This window comes from Heteronotia binoei, chromosome 21 (genome assembly GCF_032191835.1).
Source record: "Heteronotia binoei isolate CCM8104 ecotype False Entrance Well chromosome 21, APGP_CSIRO_Hbin_v1, whole genome shotgun sequence".
Taxonomy (NCBI): Eukaryota; Metazoa; Chordata; class Lepidosauria; order Squamata; family Gekkonidae; genus Heteronotia; species Heteronotia binoei.
In genome coordinates, this window is record NC_083243.1 from 19,080,246 (window position 1) to 19,103,337 (window position 23,092).

At 47.5% G+C, this 23,092-nt stretch overlaps 1 protein-coding gene across 1 annotated transcript in view; it reads left to right on the forward strand.

Annotated features, from left to right (window-relative positions):
* Nucleotides 1-23,092, forward strand: part of SYNE2 (spectrin repeat containing nuclear envelope protein 2) — a 407,300-nt gene that overhangs the window by 10,071 nt on the left and 374,137 nt on the right. The window contains exons 2-5 of the mRNA XM_060261546.1: nucleotides 15,132-15,193; nucleotides 17,315-17,410; nucleotides 18,718-18,795; nucleotides 19,867-19,959. Coding sequence (XP_060117529.1) covers nucleotides 15,132-15,193; nucleotides 17,315-17,410; nucleotides 18,718-18,795; nucleotides 19,867-19,959 — 329 coding nt within the window. The remainder of the gene's footprint in view (nucleotides 1-15,131; nucleotides 15,194-17,314; nucleotides 17,411-18,717; nucleotides 18,796-19,866; nucleotides 19,960-23,092) is intronic.

Here is a 23,092-nt window from a genome sequence, read left to right on the forward strand (position 1 = left end):
TCCCATTAAAACCATATATTAACAAAAGCAATTACAATTATTCCATAAACAAATAGCTCGGCAGAACAGTTTTGATGAGACGGTGCAGCTGGACAGTGCAGCAAGTCAGCGCAGTAGGATATACAGCAGGGGAAGCCGACCGATCTAGTGGGCAGAAAGAAAGTGGGTGGGGCCAAGTGGGGCTTTTTGCCCAGCAAGCCTTCTGATTGGCCATTGGAAATTTGATTGGCTGTGCTTAAAGGACATCTCTTCGGCAGCAGCTGCAGCGTAGCACAAGAATCTTCGATGTGTACTTGTAGGTAAACTGCAGCTGCAGTTTTGCGGCTGCGTCCCACCGTGTTGTGTCGGGATTCCAAAGGCGCATACAGACTCAGAAAGGCTGGAGACCCCTGCCTAGCCACTAGACCACCCTGGATCTCAGCCTTTGTTTGCTTGGCAGAAAGTCCCACTGATTGCCAGCAGAATTTGCAAAGAACAGATGCTCCTATTGCTAAAGGGGGTCGGCACTGGTTCTGCCTTTGGAGACATAGCGCCTGTTTTCTGTGCTTCTCTGCTTTTCTCTTGTCAGACTCAAACAGTGCCCCCCCCCAACTCCCATTTTATTTTATTTGCACATATTATAATTGGATACCCTAGCCTGGGTGGCCCTGGCTTGCCTGCTCTTGTCAGATCTCAGAGGCTAAGCAAGGTTAGTAGGTGGAAGGGACATCAGACCACCAAGGAGATCCAGGGTGCTATGCACAGGCAGACAATGGAAAACCACCTCTGAACATGTCTTACTTTAAAACCCCTACCAAGTCACCATTAGAGAGTCTCTGTCTCTCTCTCTGTTTCCATCTTTGTCTCTCCCTCTCTGCCTCTCTCTGTGTCTCTAACCGATTTCCCGCTAGCCTTATGCCGCTTTCACGCTCCTCTTTTTCCGCAGGGCTTCTATTGGATTTCACATTATCTGCCCCGGGGCTGCAACTAGCTTTGCCTTTTTTGTGCGGCAAACAGAAACTGTTTTTTAGAGGATCTTGTTTGCTGCGTGAAAGAGGTAGAGTGAGTTGCAGCCCCAGGGCAGATAGTGTGAAATCCAATGGAAGCCCCGCGGAGAAGAGGAGAGGGAGAGCGGCATAAGACTAGTGGGAAATCAGTCTGTGTGTGTGTGTGAGTGTGTGTGTGTCTCTCTCTCTCTGTGTGTCTCTCTCTGTGTCTCTCTTTCTCTCTCTCACACACACACACACCCATTGTATTTCCTCATCCTAATCCATTCCAAGTGGATTTGCAGCAGTAGCATCTGAGGCTACCTCACATTGGTGCTTTATCAAGTTGCTTTCACCAAGTGTTTTTGCTCCACTTTGGAATCCAAACCTGATTAATCCTCTTGATTATCCACTTTCCAGGCTTTTCCCTACTTTGTTCTGTCAAAACTGGTTTGGAGTGATCCGATTCCGCCACTGAATTGCCCTGACCATTGAGACGTTTTCCCTAATACTCTACTGATATCGCCCCCACCTGTAATTTAAATCCATTATTACGAGTCATATTATTATGAATGGGTGATTTGGAACTCATAGCATTTGTGGAGAAAAATCAGATAGCGGGAGCTGCGCAGACATCCCAACTCCAGAAGTTACCTCCAAGGGAAAACAATATGAACTTCGGCCAATGGTATTTTTTTAAACTCTCAGTTATTATAGGTTTTTGTCTGGGGCAGGTGTGGCCAATCTTACTTAATGTAAGAGCCACGCAGAATTAATGTCAGATGTCTGAGAGCCGCAAGACAGGAAGGAAGAGAGGGAGATGGGGAGGGAGAGATAGAAAGAAAGCAACTTTTAACTTTAAGTGCATTCTCCAAGTCACTGGTTGGCGTGGCTTGGGAAAGTTATTTAAAGAGAGAAGTGCCTTTTTCAGTTTAGCTGATGGGGCAGTGGAGGCTTCAAGAGCCACACGATATGTGTGAAAGAGCCACATGTTTGGTCCTGAGCCACAGTTTGGTCATCCCTGGTCTAGGGAGAGGGAGGATTTAAAGGGTTAAGATTTTGTGAATATTTGACTGCACTTGTTGTATATCATTGTTTTTTACAGTTTAATTAAAAAAAAAAGAATTTAAAAAACCCCCTCACAGTAGCAGGTTCTGGTTTAGAATTTGGACAATACGGTTTTGGCATTCATCCTGCCCGGGAGTAAATGAAGAGCTTTAATAATCTCTGGACACAATGCCTTTATTTTGGGTCAGTTACACTGCAGAACAAAACTAGGGCAAGACAAACCAAAGGTCATTTCGAGCCTTATTAAAATGGGCTGACACAAAGAGCCCATTCATCTGCCCTTTGGACACAAAGGACTCCTTTTTAAAAAATGAATCACATGGAAGAAGAATCCAGGCTTTGTAAACCTATTTAACTCTGGAGTAGTGCAATATGGGGTGGAGGGTGATTGGGGAGGAATACACCCATGCTGAAAATTATGGGACCAGCTGTAGCGTTGGTAGAAATGTCATTGTTATAGCTGTTGATAGATGAAAATCGATCGCTGTCAGACTTATTCTGGCGTCAACTGGGTGAGCCGAGTTGTTTGACTTGGTAATCCATTTCATTGATTTTAATATTTCTAGGCCACCTTTCAACATGAGTTGAAAAGCAGTGCGCGGCAGCAGTAAAAGAATAAAAATCCCAAACTGTGAGCTATCGTAACCAGTAAAATGTTAAAATGGGGAACATATCAATGCAGTGTAATTGAATCAGAACAGGAGGCGGTGTAGAAAATGACTGTTCTTTCCCTAAAAGCTGTTAATCTACAAAGGTTTAAAAAAACAAACAAAAAAAAACTCCTTTTGAACGTGAAATGGGTCTTCATAATGAGAAAAAATTGCAAAGTTGACGTGCCTTGACCAAAAAGGCCCTGTTCCTTGCAGATGCCAGTTTCACTTCAGACAAAAACAGATGTGTGCTAGGAACCTCGTAATGGGAATTCTTTTCTTAAGCGACACTATATCCAAAGCCATTTTGAGATTTAAAGATCAGCACCAGTCTGGGACAGGGATGCTTGGTATTCTTGGTGCTTTTTTGGGGGGGGGGGGCACAGTGGGAGGGCTTCTGGAGTTCTGGCCCCTCTGGTGGACCTCCTGATGGCACCTGGGTTTTGGCCACTGTGTGACACACAGTGTTGGACTGGATGGGCCATTGGCCTGATCCAGCATAGCTTCTCTTATGTTCTTATATCTAGGGCTGTGATGCTCTGTCTTCTTGGTGCTTGGGAGGCAACAGTGGGAGGGCTTCTGGAGCTCTGGCCCTGCTGGTGGACCTCCTGTTGGCATCTGGGTTTTGGTCACTGTGTGACGCATGGTGTTGGACTGGATGGGCCATTGGCCTGATCCTACTTGGTTTCCCTTATGTTCTTGCACGGAATATAGTTCAGAAGCTAACTAGCAACCATTAAGCTCTTTCCCCATAACATGATCTACCCTACTGGGGAGAGGTGGTTTGGTATAGTGGTTAAGTGTGTGGACTCTTATCTGGGAGAACCGGGTTTGATTTCCCACTCCTCCACTTCCACCTGCTGGAATGGCTTGGGTCAGCCATTGCTCTCGTAGGAGTTGTCTTTGAAAGGGCAGCTGCTGTAAGAGCTCTCTCGGCTCCACCTGCCTCAAAGGGTGTCTGTTGTGGGGAGGGAGGTAAAGCAGATTGTGAACACTCTGAGATTCAGAGTATAGGGTGTGATATAAATCCAGTTTCTTCTTCTTCTATACTACTGCCATGTTAACTGAGATGAGAGTATTACAGTATATGGGATGGAAGAAGAAGAAGACTGAAGAAGATTGCAGATTTATACCCCACCCTTCTCTCTGCATGCTGTTTTCTCAGGAAAACACCACACATTGAGTGCAGGGTCCCAGCTAAGAACATCAGAGTTAATGCAACAAGTGTGTGTTTGGAAATGTATTTACCATACAGCTTTGCTTTTCAGAGAGCCGCAATTGACAGCAGTTTCTTGTTGAGGGCACACCTGATATGTGGGGCGGGGCTGTGGCTTAGTGTAACTCTCTCTGTGGGTCAGAGCTTTTTTTGTAGCAGGAACTCTTTTGCATATTTGCTCAGAGGGTGGCTATCGGGAGTGAACGGTCCCGGAGGCGCACACTGGACTGTGGGGTGCCTCAGGGAGCAGTGCTCTCCCCGATGTTGTTCAACATCTATATGCGCCCCCTTGCCCAGATTGCCCGGCGGTTTGGGCTGGGTTGCCATCAATATGCAGATGACACCCAGCTCTATCTACTAATGGACGGCTGGCCCGACCCCGCACCAGGGAATCTCGACCGGGCCTTACAGGCTGTTGCGACATGGCTCAGGCTGAGTGGGCTGAAGTTGAACCCAGCGAAGACAGAGGTCCTTTGCGTGGGTCGCGGCGCTCTGGGAAGGGAAATAGCTCTCCCGGCCTTCGATGGTGCGCTATTGAAAGCAGCGCACCAGGTAAAGAGCCTGGGTGTTTTACTGGAGCCTTCATTATCGACGGAGGCCCAGATAGCAGCCACTGCCAAGTCAGCATTCTTCCATCTGAAGCGGGCAAGGCAGTTGGCCCCTTTCCTTGAGCGCCGGGACCTCGCAACAGTGATCCACGCAACGGTCACCTCAAGACTAGACTACTGTAATGCCCTCTACTTGGGGCTACCTCTGTGCCGGACTCGGAGACTGCAGCTAGTGTAGAACGCGGCGGCCAGGCTGTTGTTGGGACTCCCAAAACGGGAACATATACAGCCGGGGCTGCGTGAACTGCACTGGCTGCCGATCATATATCGGGTCCAGTACAAAGTGTTGGTCATTACCTTTAAAGCCTTATATGGCCGAGGACCTGCCTACCTGAGGGACCGTCTTTCCCCATATGAACCCCAGAGAGCACTGAGGTCAGTTGGGAAAAATCTAATGACCATCCCTGGGCCGAAGGAGATTAAATACCAGAATACTAGGGCACGGGCATTTTCAATCGTGGCCCCTACCCTATGGAACCGACTCCCCGAGGAGGTGCGGGCCCTGCGGAACCTTGATCAGTTCCGCAGGGCCTGCAAGACCGCCCTTTTTAAGCTTGCACACTCGGACTGCTAAGAAGATCGGTAATTAAGGATCCGCCAATGCGGTTTGAAGACCTATACCGCTGAATAACTGTACTCATTGGACTGATTTTAATGTTGTTAAGTTTAGTGTTTACTGTTTTATTTTGTTAAATTTAAAGGCTTTTAACTACTGTATGTTTTTATAAAATGTTGTTAGCCGCCCTGAGCCTGCCGAGGTGGGGAGGGTGGGATATAAATAAAAAATATTATTAAAAAAATTATTATTATTATATTAGGCCACACCCTCCTGAGGTTGCCAATCCTCCTGGAGCTTACAGTAGGCTGTGTACTAAGAGCCCTGTAAGGAATTCTAGCAGGAACTCCTTTGCATATTAGGCCACACCTTCCTGAGGTAACCAGTCCTCCTGGAGCTTACAGCAGGCCCTGTACTAAGAGCCCTGTAAGCGCTTGGAGGATTGGCTATATCAGGGGTGTGTGGCTGTTGTGTCTTGCAATTCGGTCCCTGAATTTACAACACAGCGCGAGTGCACATGCGCAGAGGTGACCAGTGGGAAACTGTAGGTCGCCGGACGTAAGGATGAAAATGCACTCCGCCTATGAAGATCTGGCAGGAAGTTTAACTGGCCAGGATTGGACCTGGCCAGGTAAGGGGGTTGTTCCGGGAGATGTATATAATTGGGGCCCCGGCCCTGCCATGCTCTTTTTGTGATGTAGTCGCTAATAAAGCATGTTGCCTTCTAAACGTCTCGGAACTCAGTACATTACAGTGGCTTAATATGTAGAGGAGCTCGTGCTACAAAGAAAGCCCTGCTTTGGTGTGCAGAAGGTCCCAAGTTCAATCCCCGGCATCTCCAGTTAAGGGACCAGGCAGTAGGTTGATGCAAAAGAGCCCTGCCTGAGACTCTGGAGAGCTGCTTCCACTCAGAGACAATACTCGTCTTGATGGACCTGTGGTCTGATTTAGTAGAAGGCAGCTTCATATGTACGTATGTCAAACTCAGGTTTGTCTCTGCCTAATGTGGTTATGGAAGTGTCTTTGTCGGGGGCCAAAAGAGCCAGTAGGAGGCAGGCATGTTCTCTTTAGTTCTTCCCACTTTTGAAATGATGGGCAAATATGATAGCCTCCCCCCTCCCAGCAAGAGCCAGCATGGTGTAGCGGTTGTGAGTGGCAGACTTTGATCTGGAGAACTGGGTTTGAATCCCCACTCCTCCTCCACCTGAAGCCCACTGGGTGACTTTGGGCCAGTCACAATTCTCTCAGTATTCTCTCAGCCCCACCTGCCTCACAAGGTAACTGTTGTGGGGAGAGGAAGGTAAAGGTGATTGTAAGCCGCCTTGAGACTCCTTAATGTACAGAAAAGCGGGGTATGAAAAACAATTATTCTGCTTCCAGATGATGCCTGCTGGGTGAACCTTGGGCGAGTCCCCGTTCTCTCAGAACTCTCTCAGCCCCACCTGCCTCACAAGGTGTCTGTTGTGGGGAGAGGAAGGGAAGTTTGAGACTTTGAGACTCCTTCCTGTAGAGTCACTTTGAGACTCCTTCCTGTAGAGAAAAACATGATATATATATAAAAAATTCTTCTACTTCCAGTAGAAATTCTTCTACTTCCTTGGGCCAGACGCAGTTCTCTCAGAACTGTCTCAGCTGCATCTGCCTCTCTTCTCCTCCTCCTCCTTCTTCCAGTGTCCTGCCTGAGAAAAGCTAGTGATGGTGGAAAGCACCCTCAAGTCCCAGCCAACTAACGGTGACCCCATAGGGTTTTTGAGGTGAGAGACAAACAGAGCTGGTTTGCCTGTGGGTCATGACCCTGAGCTTCCTTTGTGGTCTCCCATCCAAGTACCAACCCTACTTAGTGCCTGAAATCTGACGAGGTCACGCTACCCTTGGCTGTGCAGGTCAGGGCAAAGAGAAGCTGCCCTTGGTGAATGTTTGTGGTTCAGCGTTTATAGAGCTCCAGCAGTGAAGGAGAAGTGACGTCCCTGGGCGAGGAGGCCATATCAAAGCAACTTTTGTTCCGTGACAAACTCTGGATTAATCCCCGAGTAAATAATGGAGGCTCTGAGACCTGCTATGGCTGAGGACAAGGGTTACAAAAAGCCACTTGGCGGCTACTTAACCTTGACCTCATTGTCTGACAAAGAAGGACAAAGGGAATCTTCCCCTTCTGACCCCTCCTTCTCTTCCCCACCCCTCTTCTGCCATTTGTCAATGTCACTTCCTTGTCTTTCAGATGTCACCTTGTAAGGCTGTTATTTTCAGATAAATAGAAGCATGTTTTTCTGTGTGTGAGAAAGAGAATTGGCCAGCTTGCTCGGTCAGCCTGCAGCGTATGACCCATTGCCCTGTTCTGTCAGCACTACGAGTGCTTAACGTACTCCTTCAGTTCTTTATAGTTTCTTTTAAAACAAAGGGTGTTTTCGCACTTACCTTTTACTGGCGCGACGACCCTCCTCACGCCGGCGGATCTGCAGTGATTTCTCACTAGAAGCGCCGGCGCAGCCCATTGCGCCGGCTACTTCCGTTGCTAAGCCAGCGCAAACGGAAACCGCCAAGAAGCAGGAAAACGTTTGCGCTGGCTTAGCGACGGAAGTAGCCGGCGCAATGGGCTGCGCCGGCGCTTCTAGTGCGAAATCACTGCAGATCCGCCGGTGTGAGGAGGGTCGTCGCGCCAGTAAAACGTAAGTGCGAAAACACCCATAAAGAACAAGGCCAAGCTGGGAACACCACTTGTTTGTTGCAAGAATTAAAATGGCCCTCTGTCTTGACTGCGCATGTGAGAACAAACCTAATCTTCCTTTCGAGGAAATAGAATTCTCTCCCCCCCCCGCCCCCCAGTTTATGGTTCACCTCTTCTTTTCCATTATATATGAACATATGAAGCTGCCTTCTACTGAATCAGACCCTCAGTCCATCAAAGTCAGTATTGTTTACTCAGACTGTCAGCAGCTCTCAAGCTGAGGTTTTTCATGCCTATTTGCCTGGACCCTTAGTGGAGATGCCAGGGATTGAACCTTGGGACCTTCTGCTTACCAAGCAGATGCTCTACCACTGAGCCACCGTCCCTCCCTATTAGTCTTTTTACTAATGCAGAAGAAGGAACAGTTGCTTGGAACAGTTGCTTTTGACTTCCCCCCAAAAGCAACCCTTGACCTTGTAAGACCCTGACTTGACAACTTTATTCACACTGAAGGACGTCAGCTTCTGTTCCCATCTTGATCTATGCCCTGCTGCTCCTGATGGAAAGGAGCCAGGGCTCAGTGGTAGAGCATCTGCTTGGCATCCAGAAGGTCCCCAGTTCATAGAAACATAGAGTTGGAAGGGATCCCCAGGGTTAGCTGGTCCAACCTCCTGCACAAGGCAGGAAATTCACAAACACCTCCCCCTAAATTCACAGGATCCTCATTGCTGTCAGAAGGCCATCTAGCCTCAGTTTAAAAACCTCCAAGGAAGGAGAGCCCACCACCTCCCGAGGAAGCCTGTTCCACTGAGGAACCACTCTAAACTCACAAATATCTCCTCCTAAATTCACAGGATCTTAATTGCTGTCAGATGGCCCTCTAGCCTCTGTTTAAAAACCTCCAAGGAAGGAGAGCCCACCACCTCCTGAGGAAGCCTGTTCCACTGAGGAACCACTCTAAACTCACAAATATCTCCTCCTAAATTCACAGGATCTTCATTGCTGTCAGAAGGCCATCTAGCCTCAGTTTAAAAACCTCCAAGGAAGGAGAGCCCACCACCTCCCGAGGAAGCCTGTTCCACTGAGGAACTGCTCTGTCAGGAAGTTCCTCCTAATGTTGAGCCAGAAATTCTTCTGATTTAATTTCGTGGTTAAAACAATTTTTATTCCAGTAACATATGGTAACACTCAATTCTTGCATTATTAATTACTTCTTTTTATCTATCCCATATATTACTTTTCTAACCCCTCCTCCCCCCGTTACTTGACCCCCGCCGGTGTTGAATACTTAAAATACTAATATTTAAAGGTACCCTTAACTAATAAAACAAAAATTTCTGTTTTTCTTTCTTTTAAGACTTAATTGTTAACAAAAATTGTCCAATATCCTTTTATTTTCCACTCTTTTTCTATATAACTTCTAAACTTCTTCCACTCCAACTTAAAAGTTTCTAGATCATAGTCTTTTAAAATTCTTGTCAATTTGTCAATTTCACTCCATTTTATAACTTTTATAATCCAATCCCATTTCTCTGGTATTCTTTCTTGCTTCCACAACTGCGCATACAATGTCCTAGCAACTGAGAGCAAGTACCAAATTATAGTCCTATCTTCTTTTGGAAATTTCTAAGGCCCATATGACTTCACACTCCAGAATGTCTGGCTCAAGGTCAGCGATTTCACTGTCATGGTTGTCAAGTACACTGAGATTCTTCTGTGTATTTTGCCACCTCTTCCTGATCTCTTCTGCTTCTGTTAGGTCCCTACCATTTTTGTCCTTTATCATGATCATCTTTGCACGAAACGTTCCCTTGATTTCTCCAATTTTCTTGAAGAGATCTCTTGTCCTTCCCATTCTATTATTTTCCTCTATTGCTTTGCATTGTTCCTTCAGGAAGGCTTCCTTATCTCTCCTTATGTTCTATCTGCTGTTCTCTGGAAATCTGCGTTCAGTTGGGTGAATCTTTCCTTTTCACCTTCGCCTTTCGCTTTCCTTCTTTCCTCAATTATTTATAAAGCCTCATCAGACAGCCACTTTGCTTTCTTGCCCAAAATTGCATTAGCCTTTTTAGCTACCTCATCACACTGCTGACTCATGTTCAGTGTATGGTCCACTAAGACCCCTAGATCATTTTCGCACAGACTACCAGGGCTTTCTTTGTAGCAGGAACTCCTTTGCATATTAGGCCATACACCCCTGATGTAGCCAAGAGCTTACAGTAGGTCCTGTAAGAATAGCCCTGTAAACTCTTGGAGGATTGGCTACATCAGGGATGTGTGGCCTAATATGCAAATAAGTTCCTGCTACAAAAAGAGCCCTGCATACTACTGCCTAGACAAGTCTTCCCCATCGGATATTGACGCATTGATTTTTTTTCCTACCTAAATGCAGAACTCTCCGTTAATATTCATTTTGTTTGTTTTAGCTCAGTTTCCTAGCCTGTCAAGATAATCCTGTATCCCGTCTCTGTCTTCTACTGTATTTGCAACCCCTCCCAATTTAGTATTATCTGCAAATTTAATAAGTATTCCCTCTGTTCCTTCATCCAAATCATTTATAAAGATGTTGAACGAAACAGGACCCCTGACAGATCCTTGAGGCACTCCACTTGTCGCTCCTCTCCAAGAGGATGGGGAACCATTCACAAGCACTCTTTGGATGTGATCTGCCAACCACTTACAGCTCCTCCTAACATTAGTAGGATCCAAACCACATTTCGCCAAGTCAGCTGGGACTTGAGTGCACTTGCCTACATAATCCTCTGTGGTTGTTTGCAAAGCAAATGTTGACTTGCAGGCAAATTGAAGGCAAACAGCTCTGGCCGTTGCCTTAGGTGTTGACAAAAGTTTGGGGAGGGGCCGTGGCTCAGTGGTAGAGCATCTACTTTGGGTGCGGAAGATCCCAGCTTCGGTCCCTGCCATTTTGAGTTAAAAGCAGGACTTTTTTTGGCAGCAGGAACTCCTTTGCATATTAGGCCACACCCTCCTGCTGTAGCCAATCCCCCTGGAGCTTACAATAGACCCTGTAAGAAGAGCCCTGTAAGCTCTTGGAGGACTGGCTACATCAGGGCTGCGTGGCCTAATATGCAAAGGAGTTTCTGTTGCAAAAAAAGCCCTGGTTAAAAAGATCAGATAAGGAGTTGTCCTGAATTGACTGCAACTTGAAGGCCCTTTCTTGCACGCCCAGGGAAATACTGATTGCCACTTTGGGGTCGGTCAGCAATATTTCTCAAGGCTAGTTTGGCCAGGGATCCTGGAAGTCTTTGCCATCTTCTGGGCATGGGGCAAGGGTCATGGACAGAGGTGAAATTCTACCAGGAACTCGTTTGCATATTAGGCCACACACCTCTGAGGTAGCCAATCCTCCAAGAGCTTACAAAAAAGGGCCTTGTAAGCTCTTGGAAGATTGAATACATCAGGGGTATGTGGCCTAATATGCAAAGGAGCTCCTGCTAGAATTCCACCCGTGGTCATGGGGGATGTACGTGTGTGGAGGAGGTATTTGTGAAGTTATGACGTTGTGCAGGGGTTTGGACGAGATGACCCTGGAGTTCTTTCCAATTCTGTGATTTTATGAATCTGTTATGAAGTGGTGACATGAAAGACCTCTGCCCAACTCCTCAAACAGCCTCTGTGGCTTGGCTGTGCTGAACAAAAGAGGTAAAGGCTGAGGCAAGTCCAATCCAAGGACTTCCAGGGTCGTACCATTCTCTTCGTGACTACAGTGGTGGTGGAAAGCGCTGCCCAGTTCGGCCCAGTTGCAGCCAAAGGATGTCACCCCTATAGGGTTTTCAAGGCAAGAGACATTTCAGAGGTGGTTTGCCCTTGCCTGCCTCTGCTTAGCAACCCTGGGCTTCCTAGGTGGTCTCCCCTCCAAGGATGAACTAGGGATGACCCTGCTTAGCTTCAGAGAGGTGAAGAGATGAGGCTAGCTAGGTTAGGGCAAAACAGGGGTGGAAAGGAAACTGCCATCCAGTCACAGCCAACTTACGATGACCCTGTAGGGTTATCAAGGCAAGAGATGAGGAGAGGTGGCTTGCCACTGCCTACCTCTGCGTAGGAACCCTGGACTTCCTTGGTGGTCTCCCATCCAAACAGAGGTGGTTTGCCATTGCCTGCCTCTGCATAGCCACCCTGGACGTCCTTGGTGGTCTCCCATCCAGACAGAGGTGGTTTGCCATTGCCTGCCTCTGCATAGCCACCCTGGACGTCCTTGGTGGTCTCCCATCCAGACAGAGGTGGTTTGCCATTGCCTGCCTCTGCATAGCCACCCTGGACGTCCTTGGTGGTCTCCCATCCAGACAGAGGTGGTTTGCCATTGCCTGCCTCTGCATAGCCACCCTGGACGTCCTTGGTGGTCTCCCATACAAACAGAGGTGGTTTGCGGTTGCCTACCTCTGCATAGCAACCCTGGACTTTCTTGGTGGGTCTCGCATCCAAATGGACTTCCTTGGTGGTCTCCCATCCAAATACTAACCTTCTTAGCTTCCAAGATCTGACAAAAAGGGGTAGACTGGGCTAGACCTCCAGCTTTCAGCTCAGATTTTCTGGGTGCTCAGTCGGTCGGTTTGTCTTTCTGCTTGGTTGCTTAACTTCAGAATGCACACAGCCCTGGGCATCTTTTATTACTTCTGAGATCAACAGCACTGCAGTGCGTTTGCTTCATTAGACCGCTTTTTTCTGCAAACGGTATGTAGCCACACAGAGTGGGGATTTTTTTTTTTGCTTGTGTGAACACCTGGATGTTCTTCTTCATGATCTGCCAAAGTTTTCATCAACAGCCTAGAGAGTAAACTTTCATAAACAACGTTGAGATTTCACTTAAGAGCCTTTTCAGCAGCTCAGTTGCTTGTCTTTATCTATCACTTTACACCCGCTCTTCCTCGAGGGTGTTTCCCTGTAGCCTACAACTTCACCTTCACAGTAATCCCATGAAGCTGTGAGCCTGTTACTGTCCCCGAATGCTTTGTAGCTGATTTGAATATAGATCTCTCAGGGTCGCTCTGTTCACTGCACCAAACAGGTGTTTTTTCCCATGGGTGGAGGGAAAAAAACCCAGAGGTTCTATTTAGGGCTGATATGACAATCTCACCCCCTTCCCTCCCTCACCCTCAGGATTTTCCTTTCTGTTGTCTTTCTTGCTGAGCAGCCACCTTAATCTCTTTTCTTCTTCCTTGTTTGTCAGTGGTTGTCCCACTCAGTCGTTTTATTGTATATAATGTGAGTGACGCTGGCCTAACTTAGGGAACCGCAGAACGAGACGAAATCTCTGTCTTATACTCTGCTTTTTGAAACGGCACACCAGAGGCTTGAGTGAGTCTCTCAACGGAAGTTCGTTTGAATAGCCCATCACTCAAAGATTCTCAGACTCTGTTAAGGCATTCGCCCCTGATGGTCTGACATCTCTATACAACAGATTTTTGTTTTGCCTTGACCTGGATGAGCCAGGCTAGCCTGACCCGGTTAGATCTCAGAAGCTAAGCAGGGTCAGCCCTGATCACTTTTATAGACCTCTGCTAGAAGGTCTTACTTGCAGCCAATCACTTGGGAGTAACCCTGCAGCTACTCAATATCAGCAAGCAGCTGATGTCGGGCCAGGAGCAGGCCTGTAGCCACAGGGGGGCCTGTGGGGGCACAGTCCCCTGACTTCCAGATGGAGCCCCCTGACTTCCAGGGGCTCTCTGAGGCGCTCCCTGCCTCCCTTCCTTCCGCCATGGCTGGGCCAGTGAAGTGTCAGCAGCAGCAGCTGGAGCTGGGAGAGCTGAGCAGGGCAAAGTGCACGGCAGCAGCAACAGCAGCAGGTGGAGAGGAGGGAGGCGAAGGAGCAGGAGTTGGAGGAAGCTGCATGGAATGGGCTGGAGGGGGGTTGTATAGAGCTGCAGGCTCTGGGTGGGGGAGAGGGAGGTGGAAGGAAACCCCTGCTTGCATGCGAAGTGCAATCCCTTCTTGACTCCTTGGCTGCCTTGACTTGCTCACTTTCAGAGCCTCCAGCTTTTGTCCTTGCCCTAGAAAGCTTCTGAGAAGCAGCAAGCCCTGCAGTGGATGGGAAAGGGCGGCCCCTGGCTTTTAAAAAAGCCTCCTGACTTTTAAAATCCTGGCTACGGCCCTGGCCAGGAGACCTGCACTGTGTCTTCTCTTCTGGAGCTTCTTTTTGAGCCTTCGTCTTCAGTGCTTAAAGGGGGTGTGGGTGAAACTGGAGGGCTGGTAATGACCCCCTGGGTTTCCTTTGTTGAAAGAGGGCTGGAAGGTGCTGGTGGCTCTGCATCAGCTGTTGACTGTGAACTCTGACAAGCCTGCAGCTCCTCTTCTTGCTTGTTGGCGTCTGCTGATTCAGAGCTGGCCACACAGGACTCCTCTTGAGGAGACCTTCTCAACTGACTGACCCATGACACCAGTAGTGCAACGTTGCTGTAGTGCTGTACAAGGAGCCCAAATAACCAAGCTTAGCTCAAGCTCTTCAGGACTAAGCAGCGTCAACCCTGGTCAATACTTGGATGGGACCAAGGAAGGCTGGGGTTGCTGTGTGGAGGAAGGCAATGGCAACCTTTGCTTGTCTGCTTAGAGTGTTGGACTAGAATTGCAGAGACCTAGGTTCAAATCCCTTCACTGTGCAATCTGTGGGTGATCATAAGAACATAAGAGAGGCCATGTTGGATCAGGCCAGTGGCCCATCCAGTCCAACACTCTGTGTCACACAGCGGCCAAAAAAAACCCCCAAGTGCCATCAGGAGGTTCACAAGTGGGGCTAGAAGCCCTTCCACTTTGCCCCCCCCCCCAAGCACCAAGAATACAGAGCATCACTGCCCCAGACACAGAGTTCCAACAATGCGCTGTGGCTAATAGCCACTGATGGACCTCTGCTCCATATGCTTATCCATTCCCCTCTTGAAGCTGGCTATGCTTGTAAACCTCCTGTGGCAGTGAATTCCATGTGTTAATCACCCTTTAGTTAACCGTTTCTTAGCCTAACAGACCCCGCAGGGTCATTTTGAGGACTAGACCACCTTACCAGCTGGAGTTACTTGGAGGAAGAGTGAGATAGAAATGTGCTCAATTGAGGGAATATGCGCTAAATGCCACACTAATCCCATTGTGTGACATACAGGCTGCTTTTCCCAGGGTGCTCTGCACTGGTGGGGAGAACCGAGTTCAGCTATGGAGGTCAGCAGACGTATTTTCCGAACATGCCTTCTTTCTTCAAAATACTCACAAAAAAAAACCTGTCCTGGAAGAAGCCGGCATCCTCTTGAAAGTATTTTCTGCGCTTTGTTTTTATCTTTCGCCAGAACAGATATGAATGGAAAAGAAATGCATTTTAGTTTAATTTTAAAAAAAGAGGGAGGAAGTAAATCCCTCTCCCCAGTCCCTTGCTTACGGGTGATTCTCCTTTTATTTTCCTACAGCAGAGCAGGAGAATACGCAAAAGAAGACTTTCACCAGCTGGATCAATTCACAGCTGAAAAGGGTAAGTAGGTGGCGGCTAGGGCCGGGCCTAGATGGTCTGGCACCCTAGGTGAGGCTATCTTCTGGCACCCCCCCTTGCACCGATGATGTCACTGAGTCACATGGGGGGTGCCCAATTTGGTGCCCCCCAGAAGGCTGGCGCTCTAGGCAGTCACCTAGTTTGTCTTGAGGCAGGGCTGGGCCTGGATGGTGGAGGGAGGGGAGTGGTTTGGAGAAGAACTGAGAAGAAAAAGTGGAGTGGAACCAGCCATTGATGTTCCACTCCCTGGCAGTCTTGAAGCAGCAGCTGGACAAACTTTGGTCAGGGATGTTCTAGGCCAGGGGTGGCCAAATTGCAGCTCAGGAGCCAGATGTGGCTCTTTCACACATATCGTATGGCTCTCGAAGCACCCACTGCCCTGTCGGCTGGCTTGGAGAAGGCATTTCTCTCTTTTAATCGTTTCTTCCAAGCCATGCAAGCCGGCAGCTTGGAGAACGCATTTAAAGTTAAAGTTGCTTTCTTTCTACCTCTGTTTCCCCCAAATCTATTTCCCTTCTTGCCTTACTGCTCTCAAACATCTGATGTTCATGTCTTGTGACTCTCAGATGTTTATTCTATGCGGCTCTTACGTTAAGCAAGTTTGGCCACCCCGGCTCTAGGCTGATCCTGCATTGAGCAGGGGGTTGGACTAGATGGCCTGTAGGGACCCTTCCAACTCTGTGATTCTATGATTTTAATTAACTTCTACCATAGAGTTTTTGCCCTGAAACCAGAGCATCTCCTCGACATGCGTACGCCACTTCAGGGTCAAGTTGGAGAGGTTGGGGCCTGGCTGTGAGGGACCTCTGACCTCACTGGAAGTGCGGTCTGGCATCCTTATACAGGGCTGATACGTTCATGTTCTCTTCCCCCTTAATTTTTAAGGTTCCCAAACAGCTGTGTATGAGAGTATGTGTTTGTGTGGCCATTTTGGCTCTTGAGGCGGTGCAAGGTGGAGGACAAGAGTGCCTCGGTCCACTGCACTGCCCCTGTGGCATTTTTAAATTACTTTAATATGGCGGTAGCGTCCCTGCGGGTGGACACAAGGATGCCCTCACTTCTGTTTTAGCCCTCGGGCTGTGCATTTTTTAAAAAAGTGTTACGTGTACCTGCTCAGCAGTCTAATTTACAACGACTCACAATCATTAAAAAAAAATCTTCCCAAATCGTGTTGGGGATTTGCGGAAGGGATGCCATAGATTAGGGGTGGCAAAACTTGCTTAATATAAGAGCCACATAGAATAAACATCAGATGTTTGAGAGCCACAAGATGTGAACGTCAGATGTTAAACATATGAAGCTGCCTTATACTGAATCAGACCATCGGTCCATCAAAGTCAGTATTGTCTACTCAGACTGGCAGTGGCTCTCCAGGGCCTCAAGCTAAGGTTTTTCAAACCTATTTGCCTGGACCCTTTTAGTTGGAGATGCCAGGGATTGAAACTGGGACCTTCTGTTTACCAAGCAGATGCTCTATCACTGAGCCACCGTCCCTCCCCAATTTGAGAGAAGGAAGGAAGGAAGGAAGGAAGGAAGGAAGGAAGGAAGGAAGGAAGGAAGGAAGGAAGGAAGGAAGGAAGGAAGGAAGGAAGGAAGGAAGGAAGGAAGGAAGAAAGAAAGATGGGGGAGGTAGAAAGAAAGCAAAGTTAACTTTAAATGCATTCTCCAAGCCACCATCTGACTTGGCTTGGGAAAGATTTAAAAAGAGAAAAGCCATCTCCAAGCCATCTGACAGGGCAGTGGGGGCTTTGAGAGCCACACAATGTGTGTGAAAGAGCCCGTGTGGCTCCCGAGCCATAGTTTGGCCACCTTGCCATAGATGCTGGTGAATTGGCACTGTCCTTCCCGTTCAGCAAAGTTCAGGACAAGTTGATTTTAGACTTCAGTCTGGGAGGGGAAATGGTAACCGGGCTCCCTGAAGATGCTTCCAAACCAAACCTGGGGCTCTAACAAAATGATAATCAGTCTGGCCACCCGAAGAGTGTTTCTCAGTGGGGCGGTGAGAATGGCCCCGGTTACTGCCGTTAAGCGTAGATTGCTGTTGATGCCCCACAAATTCTCTCATGAGTGGTGCTAATGAGACTGTAAATTAATGCTTTGCAGCATTCTCCTCCTTCTGCTATCTTGGACTTGTATGCAGATGTTGGGAAAGGACATGTTCTTTTGGATCTGCTGGAAGTGCTTTCAGGAGAACAACTGGTAAGAGAATTATGAAGTGATACAATCCATATCTATCTGTACTGTATGCAATAAAGTCAGTGCTAAAATATAACTTGCCATTCAAGTGCTTCTGCTATTGGGACACCTATTATTATTATTATTGTTGTTATTATTATTATTAGTTTATTTATATTCCACCCATTCTCCCATGGGGGCTCAGAGCGGAGTACATCATAACTAATAAAATCACAATAACGTCACAGTAAAAAAAACCAGTTACAGTATTCAGCAAAAGTACAACAGGATGGTCCAGCAAGATGGTACAACAAAATGGTATAGCAGGACGGTACAGCAGAACAGCACAGCGAAATAGAAGAAGAAGATGATATTGGATTTATATCCCACCCTCCACTCCGAAGAGTCTCAGAGCGGCTCACAATCTCCTTTACCTTCCTCCCCCACAACAGACACCCTGTGAGGTAGATGAAGATATTGAATTTATATCCCCCCACAACAGACACCCTGTGAGGTAGATGAAGATATTGGATTTATATCCCACCCTCCACTCCAAAGAGTCTCAGAGCGGCTCACAATCTCCTTTACCTCCCTCCCCCACAACAGACACCCTGTGAGGTGGGTGGGGATGAGAGGGCTCTCACAGCAGCTGCCCTTTCAAGGACAACCTCTGCCAGAGCTATGGCTGACCCAAGGCCATGCTAGCAGGTGCAAGTGGAGGAGTGGGGAATCAAACCTGGTTCTCCCAGATAAGAGTCCGCACTCTTAACCACTACACCAAACTTGCTCCCCTACACCAAACTTGCTCCCCTACACCAAACTTGCTCACCAAACTAGCACAGCAGGGGAGGCCAACCGATCTAATAGATAGATACCCGCCGCCTCATCCAAAAGCCTGGTGGAACAGCTCCATTTTACCGGCCCTACGAAAGACTAACAAGCCAGGTAGGGCCCGGATCTCCATAGGGAGCTGATTCCACCAGGCTGGGGCCAGGACCGAGAAAGTCCTGGCCCTGGTAGAGGCAAGACTGGCATCTCTTGGGCCGGGGATGGTCAACAGATCTTGGGAGGCCGAACGAAGCAACCTCGGGGGCATAGATGGGAAGAGACGGTCCTGCAGGTATGTTTACTGGAGAGGCTGGAGTAGAGACTCATGGATTCATGTGTTCTGTTTTGTGGGGGACAATAATCAGATTTCTGTGTGACTTTGGCACCCCATTAGCTAAAACACAGACAGCAACCGAAACACTAGGCAGTCTTCCTCTCTCACATTAAACGTATTATTCTTTTCCTCTTCTGATTCAAACCGTAATTCTAATTCTTCTTTGCAGCCACGAGAAAGAGGATGCAGCCCTTTCCAGTGTAGAAGCAATGTCGAGAATGCCCTACGTTTTCTCAAGAACAGATCGGTTAGTGTTCTTTCAACATACTGTAAAGTTTTTGTTTGTGTTGAGATACCAGCAAAGATCTCAACTAGGTGGTTTTTAGCCAAACCTGCAGGATCTCATTCTTTGTGTGTGCTCTTGAAAGCAGAATGAGAGGAACAGATCCTATTTCTAGCTGGAAATATTCTTGAAAAAATTGGAGACTTATTTTCTTACTGCCGATGGCAATTAAAAAAAAAAAGCAAAACAGTAGTCTCAGGGATATTGTGCTTTTAAATTTTAAGCTACCTAGCATAAGAGCATAAGAGGAGCCATGTTGGATCAGGCCAGTGGCCCATCCAGTCCAACACTCTGTGTCACACAGTGGCCAAAAAAACCCCCAGGTGCCATCAGGAGGTCCATCAATGGGGTCAGGACACTAGACGCCCTCCCACTGTGCCTCCCCCCGCCCTGCCAGCACCAAGAATACCCCAGACAGAGAGTACCAACAATACGCTGTGGCTAATAGCCACTGATGGACCTCTGCTCCAGATGTTTATGAAGCTGTCTGTGCTTGCAGCCGCCAGCGCCTCCTGTGACAGTGAATTCAATGTGTTAATCACCCTTTAGGTGAAGGACTTCCTTTTATCCGTTCTAACCCGACTGGTCAGCAATTTCATTGAATGTCCACGAGTTCTTGTATTGTGAGAAAGGGAGAAAAGTACTTCTTTCTCTGCCTTCTCTATCCCATGCATAATCTTGTAAACTTCTCTCATGTCGCCCCCTCAGTCTACGTTTCTCCAAGCTAAAGAGCCCCAAGCGTTTTAACCTTTCTTCACAGGGAAAGTGTTCCAAACCTTTAATCGTTCTAGTTGTCCTTTTCTGCACTTTTTTCCAATGCTGTAATATTTTTTTTGAGGTGCAGTGACCAGAATCGTACACAGTACCTCCAGCAAAACTACGAAGAGGCAGCAAAATGGGACTGTTACGAAGTCTGTGTCATGTTTTGTGGAATGTTCAGGGAGATTCTCTGATGGGGATTCTCTGATCACCTTTTAAGGGTGATGGATTTCACATCCATTTTTCGTTCACCAGCCAAAATCTTTCTCTGCTTAGATCAAGCTCATCAACATTCACGTTGCCGATATCATTGAAGGGAATCCATCCATCGTACTGGGCCTCATTTGGACCATCATCCTGCATTTCCATGTGAGTGTTTCAATCCTGCCATTTGGGAAAAGGCGTTCAGGCTTGGATCCATGGTAACATCTCCATGCATGGAAAGGTTTCCACCTGTGCAGGGATTCCCCCCCCCTCCCTTTGCTGCTTTCAGTCTCAAATGCCATCTGAATTGCTGCAGGGCAGAGCTGGCTTTAAATGCAAGCCAAGTAAACTATGGATTATTAAGGGCCTGTAAGGTTAGGTAGTCCCCTGTGCAAGCGCCAGCCTGCTCCGGCGGGGAGGGCGGGATATAAATATGAAAAATAAATTAAATAAATAAATTTCCGACTCTGGGGCGACGTCGCATCACGATGTTTTCATGGCAGACTTTTTTACGGGGTGGTTTGCCATCGCCTTCCCCAGTCATCTACACTCCCCCCCCCCCCCCAGCAAGCTGGGGACTCATTTTAACGACTTCGGAAGGATGGAAGGCTGAGTCAACCTTGAGCCGGCTCCCTGAACCCAGCTTCCGCCGGGATCGAACTCAGGTCGTGAGCAGAGGGCTCCGACTGCAGTTTTACCACTCTGCGCCACGGGGCTCCTGTTGTACATACATAAAAAGTACTAAAATTACTAAATTACTAGTTTTTGAGGGGGGGGGGAGAAGAGGGTAATGTTATGGGCCTCCTTTAAGTCCACGCAGTTTGGAGCCTCAGCATATCTCAGTCTGGTCCTGATTCAGGGGCAATTTTGGGCTGGAATTGGAAAGGGGAGGCAACCCCCCGCCCCTCATTTTTTGCTGGCAAAAATCCTTCCATCTGCAGAAATGCTCTCTTTGACCTGGTTGCTCTGAGCAAAGCATTTGTGTCAAGGTGAAAATGAAGGAAGAGAAGTTGGATTTATACCCCGCCCTTCACTCGGACTCTCAGAGCGGCTTACGGTCTCCTTCCCTTCCTGTCCCTGCAACAGACACCCTGTGAAGTAGGTGGGGCTCAGAGAGCTCTGAGAGGACTGCTCTTCACCAGAACAGCTCTGAGAAAGCTTGCGACTAACTCAAGGTCACCCAGCTGGCTGCCTGTGGAGGAGGAGCGGGGAATGAAACCCAGTTCTCCAGATTAGAGTCCACCACCCTTAACCACCATGCCACACCGTCAAAATGGGCACATAGGATCCCACTGTGTGGCTGTGAGTTTGGCTAATCGAACCAGTAGAACCTTACAACATGGCATTAGGACAGGAGCAGTGGTTTTAGATATGTGTGGAAGGTGGCAGCTGACTTTTGACAACCCCTCATGGGGTTTTCAAGGCCAGAGTTGTTCAGTGGTGGTTTGCCATTGCCTGCCTCTGCATAGCGACCTTGAACTTCCTTGGTGGTTTCACATCCAAGTGTAACCCAGCGGAACCCTGGCTAGGCCGATCCCTCTCCTAAATTACTTTTTTCCCAGTTAGAGAGTCGAGGGGTGGGGGTGGGGGTGGGGATTCAAATCAATAAATGACAGCACGCTTGTGTCTCGGCGAGCAAATGTGAAATTGTTTCAGAAAGGGAAAAAAAATTGAGGAGTTAATGGTTTCCAAAGTTAACAAACATTAATCATAAACCCAGCGGTTTTACAGCTAGAGGTAAAACTGAGTCATAGTGGCTATGAAAGTGGCAACATTCGCAGAGACAGAATCTTCCGTGCCCTTCAGAAAAGGGCACTCTGAACAAAGGTAAATCCTGGTGAATGGTGCCCAGTAACAGAAGGAAAAGAGAGAGTCCAAAATGTTAACTTAGGTGCAGGGCATTTGAGTTAGCAGTATTTCATTGGAGAATCCAATTGTTAGGCAGAATGTTCTCTTACCAATATCTTGTTTCACTCGCAAAGAACACCCTATTCTTCCCAGGCTCATTTTGGCATCTTTACAGCACTGAATTGTCAGATATGGGCCATAATAAAAGACTATCCATTTGCCCTTGAATTCCTTAACTGGTTCATTTTGCATCATGTTACAAAAAATTAAAATACATGACTTTTATTCTTCACAATTGGTTTTCTGTATGTCAGAACGCATCAAGCTGTCACCTGAGGAATAAAAGGCCAAATGCTGATCGGCATCTGGCAGTGAATTTGCAGGGGAACTACATTTCATTAAACGGACTATGCTTTTCAGCAAACCTTGTCTATAGATCTTATTAAAAAGGTAAAAGGTGGTTCCCCTGTGCAAGCACCAGTTGCTTCTGACTCTGGGGTAACGTCGCATCATGATGTTTTCACAGCAGACTTTTAATGGGGTGGTTTGCCATTGCCTTCCCCAGTCATCTACACTTTCCCCCCTGCAAGCTGGGTACTCATTTTACCGACCTCGGAAGGATGGAAGGCTGAGTCAACCTTGAGCCGGCTACCTGAACCCAGCTTCTGCTTGAATCGAACTCAGGTCATAAGCAGAGAGCTTGGACTGCAGTACTGCAGCTTACCACTCTGCACCACAGGGCTCTTATAAGGCACCATTATTAAATTGGGTAGCTGTAAATTTTTAGATAAACTTGAAAACTGTATTAGATGTATTTGAGCAGGCGTATGTAATGAAAATTTAAATCTATTCTTGTAAACCTATTAATTCTATTTGTAGTTGTTGGACTAACATATTGTAGACGCTGCGTCTTTTCCACAGACTTGAGAAAGTACTCAGCTTTATCTCTTTGTTTTTAAAGACTAGGGTTCTCCTACTAAACCCTTTTCTCTGACAAGATTGTTGTTCTTTTCTCCTTAAGAGCAATAACACGTTTTTTTGGAGTTTTAGGGCCTTTCAGACTTAAACCATTTGCCAAATTCTTATCTTCCAGATTTACAGTCTCTTCAAGTTGGACACTAAACTTGTAAAATGGAGAACTAATTCTTTTCTGAGGTTCTGTTTCTTTGTTTTACACCCAGAGACGGATTAAACTATTAGAATGGTCTCCTCCAGAGTCTCCTTTTCCCAAAGCCACACCACCCTGACTCTGAAACAGACTTGGCTTTTCAGACTCCTCTCACTAGAGTCTCTCAAGCTACTCTGTTCTCCGACTCTTTTCTCCAACTGCCTAACTGTCACGCTCCCCTCGACATTTAGCTGCAGCCCTCCAATAAGAATAAGTTCCATGAGCTGTCAGTCATTTCAGCTAGCTCTCTCTCTCTCTTTCTTAAGTAGAACTGCCTATAAG